At 45.8% G+C, this 18,889-nt stretch overlaps 2 protein-coding genes across 5 annotated transcripts in view; both read right to left on the bottom strand.

The window, feature by feature from the left end:
- Nucleotides 1-837: 837 nt before the first annotated feature.
- Nucleotides 838-18,889, bottom strand: part of gripap1 (GRIP1 associated protein 1) — a 29,166-nt gene continuing 11,114 nt past the window's right edge. For 2 of the 4 annotated variants that reach the window (XM_047585858.1, XM_047585881.1), the window contains exons 9-29: nt 18,293-18,402; nt 15,403-15,450; nt 14,377-14,408; nt 14,028-14,075; nt 12,577-12,676; nt 12,333-12,410; nt 11,930-12,022; nt 10,751-10,864; nt 10,543-10,638; nt 9,856-9,966; nt 9,671-9,772; nt 9,335-9,448; nt 9,080-9,157; nt 6,718-6,813; nt 6,553-6,609; nt 6,339-6,438; nt 3,004-3,134; nt 2,751-2,864; nt 2,527-2,620; nt 2,245-2,408; nt 838-2,145 (exon numbers count right to left, since the gene is read on the bottom strand). In XM_047585858.1, coding sequence (XP_047441814.1) covers nt 2,065-2,145; nt 2,245-2,408; nt 2,527-2,620; nt 2,751-2,864; nt 3,004-3,134; nt 6,339-6,438; nt 6,553-6,609; nt 6,718-6,813; nt 9,080-9,157; nt 9,335-9,448; nt 9,671-9,772; nt 9,856-9,966; nt 10,543-10,638; nt 10,751-10,864; nt 11,930-12,022; nt 12,333-12,410; nt 12,577-12,676; nt 14,028-14,075; nt 14,377-14,408; nt 15,403-15,450; nt 18,293-18,402 — 1,961 coding nt within the window. In that variant the 3' untranslated portion in view covers nt 838-2,064. The remainder of the gene's footprint in view (nt 2,146-2,244; nt 2,409-2,526; nt 2,621-2,750; nt 2,865-3,003; nt 3,135-6,338; nt 6,439-6,552; nt 6,610-6,717; nt 6,814-9,079; nt 9,158-9,334; nt 9,449-9,670; nt 9,773-9,855; nt 9,967-10,542; nt 10,639-10,750; nt 10,865-11,929; nt 12,023-12,332; nt 12,411-12,576; nt 12,677-14,027; nt 14,076-14,376; nt 14,409-15,402; nt 15,451-18,292; nt 18,403-18,889) is intronic. The other 2 variants (XM_047585867.1, XM_047585874.1) reach the window with 2 other exon arrangements.
- LOC125022087 (GRIP1-associated protein 1-like) lies at nt 2,065-18,621 on the bottom strand. Its single transcript, XM_047608388.1, has 21 exons — nt 18,612-18,621; nt 18,299-18,402; nt 14,377-14,408; nt 14,028-14,075; nt 12,577-12,676; nt 12,333-12,410; nt 11,930-12,022; nt 10,751-10,864; nt 10,543-10,638; nt 9,856-9,966; nt 9,671-9,772; nt 9,335-9,448; nt 9,080-9,157; nt 6,718-6,813; nt 6,553-6,609; nt 6,339-6,438; nt 2,989-3,134; nt 2,751-2,864; nt 2,527-2,620; nt 2,245-2,408; nt 2,065-2,145 (listed from the first exon to the last, which is right to left on the bottom strand). The coding sequence occupies exons 1-21, from the start codon at nt 18,619-18,621 to the stop codon at nt 2,065-2,067; spliced, it is 1,932 nt and encodes a 643-aa protein (XP_047464344.1).

Here is an 18,889-nt window from a genome sequence, read left to right as displayed (position 1 = left end):
GGTTGAAATACGTTACGTTAACGAGTTGATGGCGTTCAGCTTTTAGTTTAGAACAAACTTAAATGTTTCTCTTCAAAAAAAACTTCAGAAATTACCAAAGTTGGAAGAAGGAGGAACGTTCTGACCACGAGCACTGGGGCATGTGGGTATCTGCACTTTGACCAATGATTAAAACCAGTGACGAATGTTTCCAAACATTAGTCCTCCCTCCAGGGTTCCCTCTAATTAAAGGAACTCGTCCAATTAACCCTCGGCCAGCCAATCAGGCGCTATCTCGTTAATCCTCGTCTCTGAGGGGCAGATAATTAGCCCCGACATCGACCTCCATCTGCAAACTTCACTACAAACTTTTAATCCAACAACAGGGAGGACTGCGGGGGGGGGGGGGGGCGTAGACTGATCCAGACCAGAGTTTGTACAAATTAAACCAGAAGACACAAACTTCTTTCAACTTTTAGGATTCAGAGTTCAATGGAGAGGTTGTTCTCCAGGACATAGACGGAGCCGGATCCGTCAGTTGTTTGCACACTCTCCAACGTTCCTCCTCCTCTGGACATAGACCCTGGAAGAGGAACCTTTTGGCATTCATTAATGTTCATCTTGTCCAAAGGATCGAGACATCCAGGAGAAATAAAATATCTAAACTTCAGAGAACTGAAGCCGTTTCCTCCACTTTGCCATCGTCATCTGAGGGGATTTCAGTTAATGGAAATAATTTCACATTTTAACGTGAATTTTCAGGTTCGTTTCTGGATCGATTCATTTCATCTTTAAATGTTTTAGTATCAAATTTTATCATTTGTGTTGTGTTGAAGAGGAACAAGAGGAAACCTCCAACGTGGTCAGTCACAACTTTATCAGGTCGTTACAATAATTAGCGTCATAATCATAAATAATTCAGTTGATTCTTCAAACTGGTACAAGTCATATCATCACAGCATATATATATATACACACATAGAGTTAAACAAACGCTGTTCAGCACATAGACTGATCCCGCTCAGTCTCCCTTCAGGTGGTTATAACACGACTTTACAGTTTTAACTTTCAAAGAACCAAGCAGCATTTTACAGGCGGTTACAACACAGTCCAGGACATAGTCAGAACCATGAGGACAAGAGAAGAAACCAAGGCAAACAGGAGGCGAATTTTACAGAGTTTAAGATACAGTCATAACAGATGCATTCAAAGCAGGAAATAGACTCAGCCCGACACTAAGCCAAAGCAGAGCAACAAAAGATAAAAGGTTGTATTATCCCTGGGACAACGGAACAGTGCAAGACAAGTTAGTTCATGTGGTCCAGGCCATAGACACAGCCGAGGACAAAACCATCTTTGACCCAAAATTCATCTACATATTTTTTGTTGTCACATCCAAATTCTAAAACATGAAGGGAGCAGACTTTGTCTTGGAGTTCAGCTGAAATATGTTTTTCTAAAATTTTCTAAATTTTATGATTTTAGTTATTTATTTTTTAGAAATGATCATTTAATACAATTTACAATCAAGTGAATAGTCTGGGCCCAGTCTGAAGCGGTGCTGCAGACAAAATGAAGGCAGAGAGAGACATTGGACTTCAGGACGTAGCCAGGGCCAAAGTGAAACGTCTCAAATCTGAATTCTGGAGTTCGGTGACATTTCCATTTCTAGGATCCTTTCAAAATAAAATGTGAAGAAAAAAAAATCAGCTGATTAAGGAGACCAGCAGTTTGCTCCACAAATCTGACCAGAAATAACTGTGAACCTCAAGCTAGTCCAGGAAATAGCCAGGTCCAACAGATAGATTATAAGGGAACTCAAGGAGATCAGTTACTATGATTTTCCAGGTTATAGCCAGGACCCAACAGACACAGCACAGTGGTTAACTACATTCAACACCAACGTCTACTCCAGCATTTAGTCCGAACGCAGGAGTCAGACTGTAAAGGTGAAATCATAACACTCCAGACAGTAGTCAGAGCCCACAGTGCGGGGAAGGAAGAAGAGATGATGGTTCCAGGCGTTAGTCTGAGCCCGGCTGAGGTCATGGAAGGGAATGAACAGACTGGTTCCAGGTGATAGCCTCATCCGGACCCAGCAGCACCTCCACCAGGACTGGTGTCTTTACTGAGTCGGACTAATTCCTGGGACAAAACTTCCAGGTCCTGGGAAGACAGACACAGAAGCTGTGGATGTCTCTCTGTGGCCCCCATCTTGTATCCCACCCTTCCTCCTAGTGCCCCCCCCACCCCCACCCCCCTTACCTTGTGCAGGTGCAGGTTCTTGGTGAGCTGCTCCTCCAACATGTTCTGAAGCTTCTTGTTCATTTCTCTCAGATTCTCGTCTCCTGGTTTCACCAGATCTCTGAGGACAGAACTCAGACCTCCTCTGTCCCCCTGGGCACCTCCTGCTACTCCACCTGAGACATCTAGACACAGGACCAGGTCTAAGTGAGTCTATGTGAATGTGAGTCTATGTGAGGACCAGGTCTAAGTGAGTCTATGTGAATGTGAGTCTATGTGAGGACCAGGTCTAAGTGAGTCTACCTCTGCGGCTGTCCATGACGTAGGTCTGGATGATGCAGCTCTTCCTGCAGATGTCCTCAGCCATCGAGGAGCAGCTCACCTCCAGATGCTTCACCTGAAACACACCAGGACCACGTGACCACAGGAGCCAGCAGGACCACATGTCCACAGACCACCAATGGAAGGACATGGGACAGGGCGGGGCTAAGGCAGAGTGTGGTTGCCTTGGTAACGGGGTCTCCTACCTTCTCCTCTAGCATCCATTTCTCCTGCTGGACCTCAGCGAGCCGCTGGAATAACTCCCCCACCTCCTCCTCAGATAAGTCCGGACGCTGGGACTGAGGACTGCCTCCACCTGACTGAAACACAGAGACCATCAGAGACCATCAGAGACCATCAGAGACCATCAGAGATCACCAGAGACCACAATGGGTCCTCAGAGACCACCAGGGACAATGCTCTGATTGGCTCCAGCCATCTTACTCTGGCTCCACCCACCTTGCTCTGATTGGCCGGCTGAGTCTCCTTCATCATGTCTCTGTAGGAAAAGGACGAGACGGAGGACGAGTCTCCGGTCTGCTGAGTCCGACTGGGACTGTTGATCTCAGACAGGACCAGATCCTCCAAGCCTGAAAGACAGACCACATGTCCTGTAGAGCCGGATGTCCATAGACAGCCTACCTCCACACCACCCCGCACCGCCCACTTTAAATCTCTATTTCCATTGGTAGAAGGGGGGCGGAGCGAGGCCAAAGGGAAACTGTTGTGGCGTAGAACGCTGCTCAAAATCATCACGATGCAGCGCCAGGTACAAAGCAGGATGTTCTGACCAGACAGACGGTACTGACGAGTAGGAAGCTGCTCACTTCAACTTTCTGCTCTGGTGTCGGTACATTTTTAAATGATGACTGGAAAAGTAACGTCGCTGTGGACCAACCCGGAGGAGAGGGCTTTCCCTAACCCTTGTTGGGAGAAGACAGTTTACAGCGGGAGCTGGACTCGGAACAACAAGGTTTTCCAGCGGATCACGGCTGAGACGGACAGACTTGGCTTCATCAGGACGGTAAAACAAATGAAGGCCGATTATCGGGGGGACAACAATACGAGTGGTGCTGACTGAAAGGTCATGAAACGGTCTGAGGAGATGGACGCGATATACAGCCACAGACCAGGGGGCGCTGGTAGGAAGCTTGTCTTGAATCCATTAGCTCATAACTGCATAACGGTTGTTGGGGGTATTTAAAAAAAGCTGGGGTAGTGGACGCCTATGGAAATCTGGCTATAGAGACGGGACAGAGACAGAAAAGAAATTGACCTACCAACATAAATAAATGAATAAATAAATAAATTAGAGAGCAGAGGATCAGCGTACACGGGAAAGATTTACAATAAATAGAAATATATGGATTTTCTCCCGTACAAACAGAATCTAACCCTATAACGTACTTACACCAGAACACAGTGGGTTCTTCTCTGTGGCTGGTTCTCCTTACTGTACCTGACCCTCTCAGATTCCACTTCCTCCCTGTTTTAACCGTGGGGGCTGTACCTGACTAGTGAGAGTCACCCCCAGTCTGGCTTTAACCCTCTGTTAGACCAGTTCCTGGGAGCTCATCTTTCCCGTACAACGCTGCACTTAAGCAGCATGAGACACCGAGCATCTCCATCTCCTGTCAGAGCGGCCTCATATACTGTCAGGGGCCACATTAGTCTGGGCAATAACCCAAACTGTCAACACCATGACCCTAACCCCCTAACCCCCTAACCCCGACCCTAACCATGACCCCAACCATGACTCCAACCATGACCCCAACCATGACTCCAACCATGACCCTAACCATGACCCCAACCATGACCCCAACCATGACCCTAACCACGACCCTAACCATGACCCCAACCATGACCCTAACCCCAACCATGACCCTTACCATGACCCCAACCCCCTAACCATGACCCCAACCATGACCCCAACCATGACCCTAACCCCGACCCCAACCATGACCCCAACCATGACCCTAACCATGACCCAACCGCCCAACCATGACCCAACCAATGACCCAACCATGACCCTAACCATGACCCCAACCACGACCCCAACCCCCTAACCATGACCCTAACCCCCTAACCATGACCCTAACCATGACCCTAACCCCCTAACCATGACCCTAACCATGACCCTAACCACGAACCCAACCATGACCCTAACCATGACCCCAACCACGACCCCAACCCCCTAACCATGACCCTAACCCTAACCACGACCCCAACCCCCTAACCATGACCCTAACCCTAACCATGACCCTAACCCCCTAACCCCGACCCTAACCATGACCCCAACCATGACCCCAACCATGACCCCAACCATGACCCTAACCACGACCCTAACCCAGACCCAACCACGACCCTAACCATGACCCCAACCATGACCCCAACCATGACCCCAACCATGACCCTGACCCTAACCATGACCCTAACCATGACCCCAACCATGACCCTAACCATGACCCCAACCATGACCCCAACCATGACCCTAACCATGACCCGAACCATGACCCCAACCATGACCCCAACCATGACCCCAACCCCTAACCATGACCCTAACCCTAACCATGACCCTAACCCCCTAACCCCCCAACCATGACCCTAACCATGACCCCAACAACCCAACCATGACCCTAACCATGACCCCAACCATGACCCAACCATGACCCTAACCCAACCATGACCAGACCCAACCAACCCTAACCTGACCCTAACCAACTGACCCAACCATGACCCCAACCAGACCCCAACCTACCCTACCATGACCCAACCATGACCCTACCTGACCCCAACCATGACCAACCCTACCCAACCATGACCCCAACCATGACCCTAACCATGACCCCAACCATGACCCTAACCATGACCCCAACCATGACCCTAACCACAACCCCAACCATGACCCCAACCATGACCCTAACCCCAACCATGACCCTTACCATGACCCTAACCATGACCCTAACCCCCTAACCATGACCCTAACCATGACCCCAACCATGACCCCAACCATGACCCCAACCCCCTAACCATGACCCCAACCATGACCATGACCCTAACCATGACCCTAACCATGACCCAAACCATGACCATGACCCTAACCACTACCCCAACCACGACCCCAACCATGACCCTAACCATGACCCCAACCATGACCCCAACCATGACCCGAACCATGACCCTAACCCCCTAACCATGACCCCAACCGTGACCCTAACCAAGATCCCAACCATGACCCTAACAATGACCATGACCCTAACCATGACCATGACCCGAACCATGACCCTAACAATGACCATGACCCTAACCATGACCATGACCCCAACCATGACCTTAACCCCCTAACAATGACCATGACCCCAACCATGACCCTGTCCCATGACCATGACCCCAACCATGACCCCAACCATGACCTTAACCCCCTAACAATGACCATGACCCCAACCATGACCCTAACCATGACCACGACCTCAACCACGACCCCAACCATGACCCCAATCATGACCCTAACCATGACCCCAACCATGACCATGACCCGTCTCAGCTTGAAGTGCCTCCATCACTGAGACTATAGCATCAGAGCATCTTTACTCTTCACTGGCCTCTGTGGTAGAAACCACCTCCTCCTGTATGTCCACCAAGTAACACGTCCACTAAGAGACACCGTCCACCAAGAGACACCGTCCGTTTCTACTTTAAATAAATTTAAATAAATGAAGATGAGGATGTCCCACAGATACACTGTCCCACAGGCAGACAGATGACACTGAGGATGTGGACAGGTGGACACTGACCTGTCCTGGTTTTACTGTTGGTCAGAATGTCCTGGAGTCTCTCCTGGAGTTTGTCCCCCCGCTTCCTCTCTAGCTGCAGTTGGCGCTTCAAGTCCTTCAGCTACAGGGGGACAGAGACACAGACAGTTAGTTTCTCGATATTTTATCTGAATTAAAATAGAAATTAACATTTATAAGTCTCCAGTCTGTCCCTCAGTGTCTGTCCCCTACTCACCGCTGCGCTGCCTTTCTTCTCCAGAATTCTCTGTCCGTCTACAGTGTCCTTTATCTCCTGGGGACAGAGGACAGTTCAATCAGATTGATCAGGTACAGAGGACAGAGAGAGGACACAGAGGACAGAGAGGGGACACAGAGACTATTTTCAGTGATCATGCCTCACCTGTCTCAGTTTTCCAATCGTGTCCATGTGTTCGTCCTTCTGTCTGTCCACTTCCAGCAGCTGCTGCTTCAATACCTGCATCTCTGACAGCATGTCCTGCAGGGACAGAGACAAAGGGACAGGGGACAGAGGGACAGGGGGTCAGAGACAGAGGGACAGGCGGACAGGTATTTATACCAGATGAGAGATGTATGAGAGATGTAATTTTCATCATGGGTTCACTTCAACTATGAGACAGAACGGGGGAGAAAGAATCCAGGAAATCACACTGTCTGATTTTTGATGAATGAATGAATTATTGGTTAATTTCTCTGTAAAATACGTATTTGGTCAATAACAAACAAGCAAGATTTGTGGCTCTCACAGACCTGTTACTTCTTCTTTAAGAGGCTCCTCTGTCCTCTACTCATTACCTGGATTAATAGCACCTGTTTGAACTCGTTATCAGTATAAAAGACACCTGTCCACAACCTCAAACAGTCACACTCCAAACTCCACCAAGACTAAGACCAAGACAAGCCAAGTTTAGACCTGCACCAGGCTGGGACGGCTGAATCTGCAATAGGTAAGCAGTTTGGTGTGAAGAAATCAACTGTTGGATCAACTATTAGAAAATGGAAGACATACAAGACCACTGATAATCTCCCTGGATCTGGGACTCCACGCAAGATCTCACCCCGAGGGGTCAAAATGATCACAAGAACCACATGGGGGAGCTGGTGACCTGCAGAGAGCTGGGACCAAAGTAACAAAGGCTCCCATCAGTAACACACTGCGCCACCAGGGACTCAAATCCTGCCGTTCCAGACCTGTCCCCCTGCTTAAGCCAGACCATGTCCAGGCCCGTCTGCAGTTTGCTAGGGAGCATTTGGATGATACAGAAGCGGACAGGGAGAATGTCATATGGTCAGATGAAACCAAAATAGAACTTTCTGGTGTTTGGAGGAGAAAGAATGCGGAGTTGCATCCAAAGAACACATACCTACTGTGAAGCATGGCGGTGGAAACATCATGCTTTGGGGCTGTTTTTCTGCAAAGGGACCAGGATGACTGATCCGTGTAAAGGAAAGAATGAATGGGGCCATGTACGAGATTCTGAGGGAAAACCTCCTTCCATCAGCTGAAGATGAAACGTGGCTGGGTCTTTCAGCGTGGCAATGATCCCAAACACACCGCCCAGGCAACGAAGGAGTGGCTTCCTAAGAAGCATTTCAAGGTCCTGGAGCGGCCTGGCCAGTCTCCAGATCTCAACCCCATAGAAAATCTTTGGAGGGAGTTGAAAGTCCGTGTTGTCCAGTGGCAGCCCCAAAACATCGCTGGTCTAGAGGAGATCTGCATGGAGGAATGGGCCAAAATACCAGCAACATTGTGTGAAAACCTTGTGGAGACTTACAGGAAATGTTGGGCCTCTGCCATTGTCAACAAAGTACTGAGATGAACTTTTGTTATTGGCCAAATACTTATTTTCCACCATAATTTGCAAATAAACTCTTCAGACAGTGTGATTTCCTGGATTCTGTCCCCCCCATTCTGTCTCATAGTTGACGTGAACCATGATGAAAATTACATCTCATCTTTTTCAGTGGGAGAACTTGTACATTTGGTGGCTGACTAAATACTTTTTTGCTCCATTGTGCGTCCGGTTTCATTCAGCTCTGAGAATCTCAGGGTTCTTTCATGTTGGTGTTAATAGTTTATTTTAAATCCTGAATGAATCTAATCTGGATCTGGTGTGCCCCCCCTTTACCTCCCAGACACATCAGGTCCACCTGAACACAGTTCTTGGTCTATGATGCTGAGACCAGGGCTCTGGGGGGGCCAGAATAAATGTGGGGCCAGTCCTCCTCCCTGATGGTCTTGATGTTGGATCAGTGTCTGCCTGAGGACCAGACTCTCCAGGAGCCTCCACCATGTTTCACTCATTGTAGCTCAACAAACATCATCAGTCCAGATGTTTCTGAGCCCACTTCCTAGGTTCTGGTTCATAGTGGAGTCTCTTGGTCTTGTTTCCATGTCAGAGGGACGGATGTTTGGCTGCAGCTCTTCCATGAAGACCACTTGTGTCCAGACTGGTCCAGACAGTAGCTGGTGGCCCTGGGTCAGTTCTGAGCTCATGTCTTTGGTGGACGTCTTCACAAAATAATCTAAATGTGTTTTTCATCCTGTAAGTCTCCACTGAGTCTCTGATCCTACTGGACCCTGACGTAGAGCCAGAGGACCTAGAAGGACTGATGTGGTGTAAAGTTCTAGAAACACCAGATACTGATGGGACTTAGAGTTTTATTCTGTTCACTCACTCTGATAATTGATAAAAATAAATTATTTCGTTCCACATAGTTTAGGTTCTAGATTAGTTTATTACCTGCAGCTGTAAACTGTGTTCTCTCTGCAGACGCTGTAGCTCCTCCTGGTGTTGAAGAGAGTTCTTCTCTATGTTGTTCTGTTCAAAGGTTAGAGAACATATGGAAAACAGATCGGCCTCCTTAAGGTGTTAGAGTTAGGTTCTATGATGTGGTTCTATGCGATAATGGTTGTATATGATTCTGGTTCTATGAGGACTGTCCTGGGTCTCCTGGAGGAGTCTCTCCAAGCAGCCCCTGGTTCTATATGGACTGACCTGGGCTTCCTGGAGCCGTCCCTCCAAGCAGCCTCTGGTTTCCTCCATGGACTGAAGCTGAGCCTGAAGCTCCTCCACCTGGACCTGGAACCCCCCTAGCTCCCTGGTCCGAGCCTGGACACCACGTAGCACATAGCATTTACTATGCAGCACGTAGAATTTACCATATAGCATTTAGCACATAGCATGTCGCATTTACCATGTAGGATGTAGCATATATGATGTAGCACATCAGGTGTGGCTTATAGCATGTAGCATGCAGTGTGTAACATGTGGCCTGCAGCATGTAGAATCTAGCATGTGGCATGTTGGATGTAGCCTGTAGCATGTAGCTACCTTCTCCTCCCTGAGCTGCTGACGTATTTCCTCCTCAGAGCGATTCTTGTCCTCATGGAGTCCTCGCAGTTCCTTCTCATAGCGAGCCCTCACCCCCAGGACCTGAGGATGGGGGACGGGGGACAGTAAATAAATGGACAGGTAATGAGGAGGAGCCAGTAACCGTGGGAACAGGGGACACTGACCTCCTTCTCGTGCTGCAGCCTCAGGTCTGACAGCGCCTCCTTGTGGACGGACTTCTCCTGGTTCAGCTGCATGGACATGTCGTCCAACATGGACTTCCTCTTCTCTGCAGTCTGCAATGAGACAGGGACATGAATGTAGACAAAGACAGGGATATGGACAATAGTTAGGACTTGGTCTTGGGGGGGGATCCACACTAGACAGGTCTCACACAGAGACAAACAACCATGCACACATAGGGTCACCAATCAGCCTAACGAGCAGGTCTCTGGAGGGGGAAGGAAACCAGGAGGAAACCCACACAGGGAGAACATACAAACTCCAAGAAAGACCCGAGGTGGACTCGAACTCCGAACATCTTGCTGGGAGGCATCAGCACTAACCACCGAGCCACTGTGCCACACGTGCTGTCAGATCTTGAATCTAATTCCAGGTGTTTCCTCCTTGTTGCATCTTTAGAGGTGAAGTCCAGACAAACTTTAGACAAACGTTTGGTCTCAGACGTGTTGAAGGTTCCATCCATGCAGCGATAGAGCTAAGGAGGCTAAGCTACTTAAAAACTCACTGGAACCACATCAGTCTGGTCACTACTGTTAGCATTATGGTCCCAGTATCAGGACACATCCCCAGCCATGAGACCCATTGAGACAGAGACACTATGAGATGGTTCTGTCCCCGTGTCCACGTACCTTCTTGGCCTCGTCCAGTTCTCGCAGCAGTTTGTCCTTCTCGTGTCCTTCTTCTGTTAACTGCTCCAACAACTTCCTGTTGGCAAAGCTGGACTCCTGGAGAATATGTGGGACATGGAGGAGACATGGGACAGGAAGGAAATGGGGGACAGGGATAAGCATCATTATGTCCATGATTATCATCAGACCAGATGGGACCAGGACCTACCTGTAGCTGTGACTCCAGGTCGTCCCTCTGGGCCAACAGGTTCTCCCGTTCGGCCGTTAGCGCCTCCTGTTGGTCCCTCAACAGATTCATCTCCTGAGTCTTCACCGTCTGGATCTGTTCACAGGACACAACCTCACTTAGTCGACACAGCCTCCAGAACCTGATAACAGATCTGGATCTGCCCTGGATCTGGTCTGGATCTGCTCTGGATTTTACGGGTTCTCCTGAAAATGATGCTGTCCTGGTTTTTCCCGTGGAGGACAAAGCCTCAGGACGAACTGGACACAGACCTGACCTGGAACTTCATGATGTTCATTGTCCCTGTGTCTCATTGTCTGTGTCTCATTAGTCTCAGGCCCTATGAGACCTCATGGTCTCTGGATCATCTGGTCTACAGTGGTGTTGAAGTGTTTCCTCTTTCCTGCTTTAAATAACTCACATCATCAAACTAATTTACATATTAGTCGATGTCTGACATTCATTCATTTACATGAAGGTTTTTATTACTGAGGGGAAACTAAATCCTGACCTCCATGTTCCTGTGGTCAAGTGACTGGTTCTTTCAACCTCAGCTGTGTTGGTGAGAAGCAGAACCCCCCCGCAGAGCAGCTAGGTCTGACCTCAGTGATGACATGATGCTACAGTTCTACTTTCTCCAGTTAGATTACCTGTTCTAGAGTGGCTAGGTCTGACCCCAGAGATGACGTGATGGTACGGTTCTACGTTCTCCAGGTAGATTACTGGTTTTGGAGTAGCTAGGTCTGACCTTGGAGATGACATGATGCTACGGTTCTACGTTCTACAGTTAGATTACCAGTTTAGGAGCAGCTAGGTCTGACTTTGAGGATGATGTGATACTACGGTTCCACGTTCTACAGGCAGATTATCTGTTCTAGAGTGGCTAGGTTTGTTCTCGGACACGACATGATGCTACAGTTCTACGTTCTCCAGTTAGATTACCTGTTCTAGAGTGGCTAGGTCTGATCTCAGTGATGACATGATGCTACGGTTCTAAGTTCTCCAGGTAGATTACCTGTTCTAGAGTGGCTAGGTCTGACCTCAGTGATGACATGATGCTACGGTTCTAAGTTCTCCAGGTAGATTACTGGTTTTGGAGTAGCTAGGTCTGACCTTGGAGATGACATGATGCTACGGTTCTACATTCTCCAGGTAGATTACCTGTTCTAGAGCGGCTAGGTTTGTCCTCAGAGCATCGTTCTCCTGCAGGATGTTGTCCACCTGCTCCTGACTGACTGCACTCTGACTTGCTACCTGCAGTACCGTCACAACACAGGCAGGGGCAACAGAGAGAAAAGAACCAACAAAGTGGGAATAAAGGGAATAAAGGAGGAAACAGACCAAGAGAACAAGAGAAATGACAAAGTAAAGGTGTAAGAACAGAGGAAAGAGAGGAGAAGCTGATCAGAAGTAGATCAGATAGAACAGTAGACCACCCGACAGCCAACACTTATTCTTAGTGTGTATAAGTGTGTGTAAGTGTCTTCTAAATGTGACTATTATAACTCGGGTAAAGCCTTTGCCCTGAGTACAGGCTCACAGGTGCTGCACGTGTTGGTGTTACCTGGTCTTTCAGGGCGTTTACAGCCACTTCATGTTCCTTCTCTTTGCTCTGCAGCTGTTCCCTCAGCTCTGCTGCCGTCTGAACAGAAACACATGTTTCACATGGACGTTGGTGATGAGAAGCACTGATTCATGTCTGTCTGCTTTGTGTAGTACCAGGTGTCTGATAATGTCCCTACTGATGGGCTCTAAGGAACGTTTAGATGGAGACGGACGTTGACCGTCAGTGGAACACATGGTCTGACCTGATTGGCTGCCGTGACGTCCGACTGCAGCTTCTGGATGCGAGTGTTCAAGGCCTTCACCTCTTCCTCTTTCCTCTGGTTCATCTCCTCAATCTTTGTCCTGTAGGGGACGAAAAGCACAGATCTGCTCAACCACGCTACTAGTGTTCAATCAGGCATCCATCCATCCAGCAGTACCATCACTAGCATCACTAGTACCAGCTAGTATCAGGTGGTATCAGGAAGTACCAGGAAGTATCAGGTAGTATCAGGAAGTACCAGGTACTATCAGGAAGTACCAGGTAGTATCAGGTGGTATCACTAGCATTGGTAACTATCAGGTAGTATCACTAGCATCGGTAGTATCAGGTAGTATCAGGAAGTATCAGGTACTATCAGGAAGTACCAGGTACTATCAGTACTATCACTAGCATCAATACTATCAGGTACTCTCAGGTACTATCACTAGCATCGGTACTATCAGGTAGTATCAGGTACTATCAGTACTATCACTAGCATCGGTACTATCACTAGTACCAGGTACTATCAGGAAGTACCAGGTACTATCAGGAAGTACCAGGTACTATCAGGTGGTATCACTAGCATTGGTAACTATCAGGTAGTATCACTAGCATCGGTAGTATCAGGTAGTATCAGGAAGTATCAGGTACTATCAGGAAGTACCAGGTACTATCAGTACTATCACTAGCATCAATACTATCAGGTACTCTCAGGTACTATCACTAGCATCGGTACTATCAGGTAGTATCAGGTACTATCAGTACTATCACTAGCATCGGTACTATCACTAGCATCGGTACTATCACTAGCATCGGTACTATCAGGTAGTATCAGGTACTATCAGGAAGTATCAGGTAGTATCAGGAAGTATCAGGTAGTATCAGGAAGTACCAGGTAGTATCAGGAAGTATCAGGTAGTATCAGGAAGTACCAGGTAGTATCAGGTAGTATCACTAGTATCAGGTAGTATCAGGTAGTATCGGTAGTATCAGGTGGTATCGGTAATATCAGGTGGTATCACTAGTATCAGGTGGTATCACTAGCATCAGGAAGTATCAGGTAGTATCACTAGTATCAGGAAGTATCAGTGGTATCAGGTAGTATCGGTAGTATCAGGAAGTATCAGGAAGTATCAGGAAGTATCACTAGTATCAGGTAGTATCAGTGGTATCAGGTAGCATCGGTAGTATCAGGTGGTATCGGTAGTATCACTAGTATCAGTGGTATCAGGTAGTATCGGTAGTATCAGGTGGTATCACTAGTATCAGGTGGTATCACTAGCATCAGGAAGTATCAGTGGTATCAGGTAGCATCGGTAGTATCAGGTGGTATCGGTAGTATCACTAGTATCAGGAAGTATCAGTGGTATCAGGTAGTATCGGTAGTATCAGGTAGTATCACTAGTATCAGGTGGTATCACTAGTATCATTAGATGACGAGCTGGTTCTGACCTGCTGTCGTTGTACAGAACCTCCTTTTCTGTCTGCAGACGCTGGAAACTGTAGAAACACAGACACAGACTGTTTACAGGGTTGAACACACAGAGGACGCTGCCTTGCTCATCAGCAGCAAAGCCTGGGATTAGTGCACAGCTCAGTTACTGTCTCCTTCTCCACCTGGAGTCAGGCAGGCTGGTCAAGAACCAGTGGAGCAGCATGTGCACCCCCTGGAGGACACACACCTCAGTTCTCACCTGGAAACACCTGAACTCATCAAGAGCTGCTTCCTGATTGGCTGCTGAACCAATGGACAGGTGAGGCTAAAATGAGCTTGTTAGAATAATGATGTGATAAGTCTCACCTCTCCTGCTTCTTCTTCAACTTCTCAGACAGCTACAGAAAAATCAGACAGAGAGGAGCATTAAAGACTAAACTAAACCTGAACCAATGAACATTAAAGACTAAACTAAACCTGAACCAATGAACATTAAAGACTAAACTAAACCTGGACTAATAAACATTAAAGACTAAACTAAACCTGAACCAATAAACATCAAAGACTAAACTAAACCTGAACTAATGAACATCAAAGACTAAACTAAACCTGAACTAATGAACATTAAAGACTAAACTAAACCTGAACTAATGAACATTAAAGACTAAACTAAACCTGAACCAATAAACATCAAAGACTAAACTAAACCTGAACCAATAAACATCAAAGACTAAACTAAACCTGAACTAATGAACATTAAAGACTAAACTAAACCTGAACTAATGAACATCAAAGACTAAACTAAACCTGAACCAATAAACATTAAAGACTAAACTAAACCTGAACTAATGAACATTAAAGACTAAACTAAACCTGAACTAATGAACATTAAAGACTAAACTAAACCTGGACCAATGAACATTAAAGACTAAACTAAACCTGAACCAATGAACATTAAAGACTAAACTAAACCTGAACCAATGAACATTAAAGACTAAACTAAACCTGAACCAATGAACATTAAAGACTAAACTAAACCTGAACCAATGAACATTAAAGACTAAACTAAACCTGGACTAATGAACATTAAAGAATAAACTAAACCTGAACCAATAAACATCAAAGACTAAACTAAACCTGAACTAATGAGCATTAAAGACTAAACTAAACCTGAACCAAGGAACATTAAAGACTAAACTAAACCTGAACTAATGAACATTAAAGACTAAACTAAACCTGGACCAATGAACATCAAAGACTAAACTAAACCTGGACCAATGAACATCAAAGACTAAACTAAACCTGAACTAATGAACATTAAAGACTAAACTAAATCTGAACTTATGATCAAAGACATCACCACTAAAGGGTTTTCGTGCGTGAAACATGTACCTTTGATATTTCTTCCTGCAATCTGGTGATTTCAGATTGTTTGGACGCCTGCAGAGAGACAGGGGACAATCAGGACACATCCCATCCACTAGATTATATTTTGACTCTCTGGTTCAGGTTGTTCATAAGAACAGTCTACATACATAAAGTCTCTGTAGAGGGTGGATGGTTTAATATTCTGCCCGTGACAGACATACATGATGAATACATGGCGTTCGTGCTGAGATCTGCTGACATTTCACCACCGTTCACCAGCTGCCTTCATGTTCCTGCCATGAATTAATTATCTCCTCTCCCTTAGTCCACATCTGCCTCCTCTGACTGTACAACGCCACTGTTTAAATGCTTTAATACTAATTTGTAAACGGACACGGGCCAAACGGACGACAATGACCCAATGCGTCTCAATTCGAGAAAACAGCTTCAAGTACAGAAACGATGCGAAATCACAAACTCAAACACAACTCTAAAGGAAGAACAAAAAGAGAAAACAAAGACAGATGCGTCATCATGAAACACGCTGCAAATAGAGAAACGATGCAAACCAAGAAACGATCTGCAAACGAAAAACGCTGCATTACCGGTCACTACAAATGGAAGTTCTCCAAACCTGCAGGGGGCGCTCATAGCGTAACAGCTCAGTGGAGACACACGGGGCAGAGAGAGGGACAGAACAGCTGACTGAGTCATTGTGCATGAAAATACAGCGTGAACGGTGATGTGACTTTTACTTGATTATATTTATATATTATGTTTATATCACTGCTGCACATTACGTGATGTTTATTTTATTGTATTTTACATCAGATGTTACAAGGCTGCACATTTGCTTGTAGATTAGCCTGTTAAATAAGATAAAATGATTAGAGACTGATATAAAACACCCGTTATCAGTCTTCCATACAACGCTGCACAGTGGGTGTTATGTCTGTTAATGACAGAAGTTATGAAGTATCTCCACTGTGTGTGTACATCAAGAGGTAGTGAAGAGTATTAATACTCATCTAAATAACAACAATAATCTACCAGCAAATGTGCAGCAGTGATATAAACACAATATATAAATAGAATCAAATAAAAGTCACATCACCGTTCACGCCGTATTTTCATGCACAATAGTTCAGCCAACTGTTCTGTCTCTGTCTCCACCCGTGTCACAGCTGTAGGTCCAGGTCTGAGTCTAGTTTGCATGTTCTTGTTTCAATATTTTTTTAATAAAAATCTTGTTTACTTAACAACTTTTGTACCAGTCAAACTTATTCCAGCCCATCAGCTCCAACATGTGAATAACCGCTTGTAGAGTTAGATTCTGACTGATCATATTCAAACATAATTAGTGGTTGTTTGATCTGATACATGGCTCCATCTTCAAGTCTCCATGGTTCTGATTCATGTCCTACAAAAAGAACTAAATGTCCTTTAATCTCCTACATGTCCTACAAAAAGAACTAAATGTCCTTTCGTCTCCTACGTGTCCTTTTAAAATAACTAAACTTGGTAATAAAGATAAAACGTACTTTGGAAAAGCTGATATTTCACAAAACAGGTAAGTGCTAAGAGTTTAATAATAATAGTCCAATAATAGTAAAAAATTAAATGGTAACTTGTTTATCTAAGTGCAAATACAGAACAACCAACCTTGTAAAGTTAGCATCACTCATGTGAGTAGCATAGCCAAGCTAACATGAACTTTTTCCTCCAAAGGTTTATTATCAGTGCAGTACTTTTGATTATAAACCCCACAGCTCAAAAGCATAACTGACACTAACATACATACAACAGTGCAAAAACGTGTGTATTTTATTTTGATATTTACTGTGCAACAGCTTAGTCTGTCCCATAAAAACAATGGCCGCCATGACAGTTTGTTTGGAACTACTGAGGCTCCTTGAACCACGTGACAGCGCGAGCGGCGACATCACAGCGTGTCGCAACCATAGACATTAATACGGTAGCAACTCTGTTTTACTCTATAGCTCCGCCCCGTGTGTCTCTCCACTGAGCTGGTACGCCAGGAGCGCCCCCTTCAGGTTTGGAGACGTTTGTAGTGACCGGTAATGCAGCGTTTTTCATTTGCAGCACGTTTCATGATGACGCATCTGTCTTTGTTTTTTACAGCACGTTTTTTCTCTTTTTGTACTTCGTTTAAAGTTGTGTTTGAGTTTGTGATTTTGCATCGTTTCTGTGCTTGAAGCTGTTTTCTTGAATTGAGACGTATTTGGTCGTTGCCGTCCGTTTGGCCCGTGTATGATTCCCCCTGATTGGCTGAGAGGCTTCTCAGTGTGAGCTTATTGAAATGAGTGTGTGGCTAACATTAGCTTAAGGTTAACAAATTACTTTATTAGCCTTAGCACACATTAGTACACGTTTAACTGCAACAACATGCCTTGAGTTGCACTTTATTCGTATTTAAAGATCAGAAATGCAAAGTTCAATGAAAGTTGAACTTACTATCATCTCCTTGAATTTAGTTTTCCTTAAAGATGATGGTAGTTCAAAAAGAGATTTACCTTTTACCCCATTAGTGGGTGAGTTAGATGCGATCACCTGTACCTCCAGGTTATAATGAGCAGTGGGGTGAGTTAGATGCGATCACCTGTACCTCCAGGTTATAATGAGCAGTGTGGTGAGTTAGATGCGTTCACCTGTACCTCCAGGTTGTAACGAGCAGTGGGGTGAGTTAGATGCGTTCACCTGTACCTCCAGGTTATAATGAGCAGTGGGGTGAGTTAGATGCGATCACCTGTACCTCCAGGTTATAATGAGCAGTGGGGTGAGTTAGATGCGATCACCTGTACCTCCAGGTTATAATGAGCAGTGGGGTGAGTTAGATGCGATCACCTGTACCTCCAGGTTATAATGAGCAGTGGGGTGAGTTAGATGCGATCACCTGTACCTCCAGGTGGTGGATCTGCTCCCTCAGGAGCCTCTTCTCCTCCCGCTCGGTGTTCAGGGACGTCTCCAGCTCCGACCAGCCCAGCGCTGTCTTCTCTGAGACACCTAAAAGGGACGGGGTGGAGACTGTTACCAGGAATTCTGGGTAAATTAGGACATTAAGCCAGTTATAACATATTCAACAACTCGGAACACAGGTTCACTTATGCTTGTACATATTGTTGTATATATTTCCTACATTTTATATTTATATTTTATAAAGTATTATATTTTCTACATTGATGCGTGTATTCTCACTGTAATTGTCTACTTACTCGTACTCATCCCTATTGCCTACATTGCTCTTTGTTCTTAACGCTGGTACTCTGAGAAGGAGCTGCTGGAACAAAAAGTAATTTTCCTGGGATCAATAAAATAATTCTGATGATTTCTGTGATTTATAAACACTTGTCTCTGTCCCTGTGTGTTCATAACGTGAAGGGTTCAACTGTATAATGTAATATGATATAAATTCGTCTCAGGTCACTTCTGTAAAAGCTGCTGAACCTTTTTTGACTGAGACTGAGAGAAATGAGTGGACAAGTGAAGAGAC

Source organism: Mugil cephalus, chromosome 1 (genome assembly GCF_022458985.1).
Source record: "Mugil cephalus isolate CIBA_MC_2020 chromosome 1, CIBA_Mcephalus_1.1, whole genome shotgun sequence".
In the NCBI taxonomy this organism is placed as follows: domain Eukaryota; kingdom Metazoa; phylum Chordata; class Actinopteri; order Mugiliformes; family Mugilidae; genus Mugil; species Mugil cephalus.
This window is presented reverse-complemented; position numbering and strand designations above follow the sequence as displayed.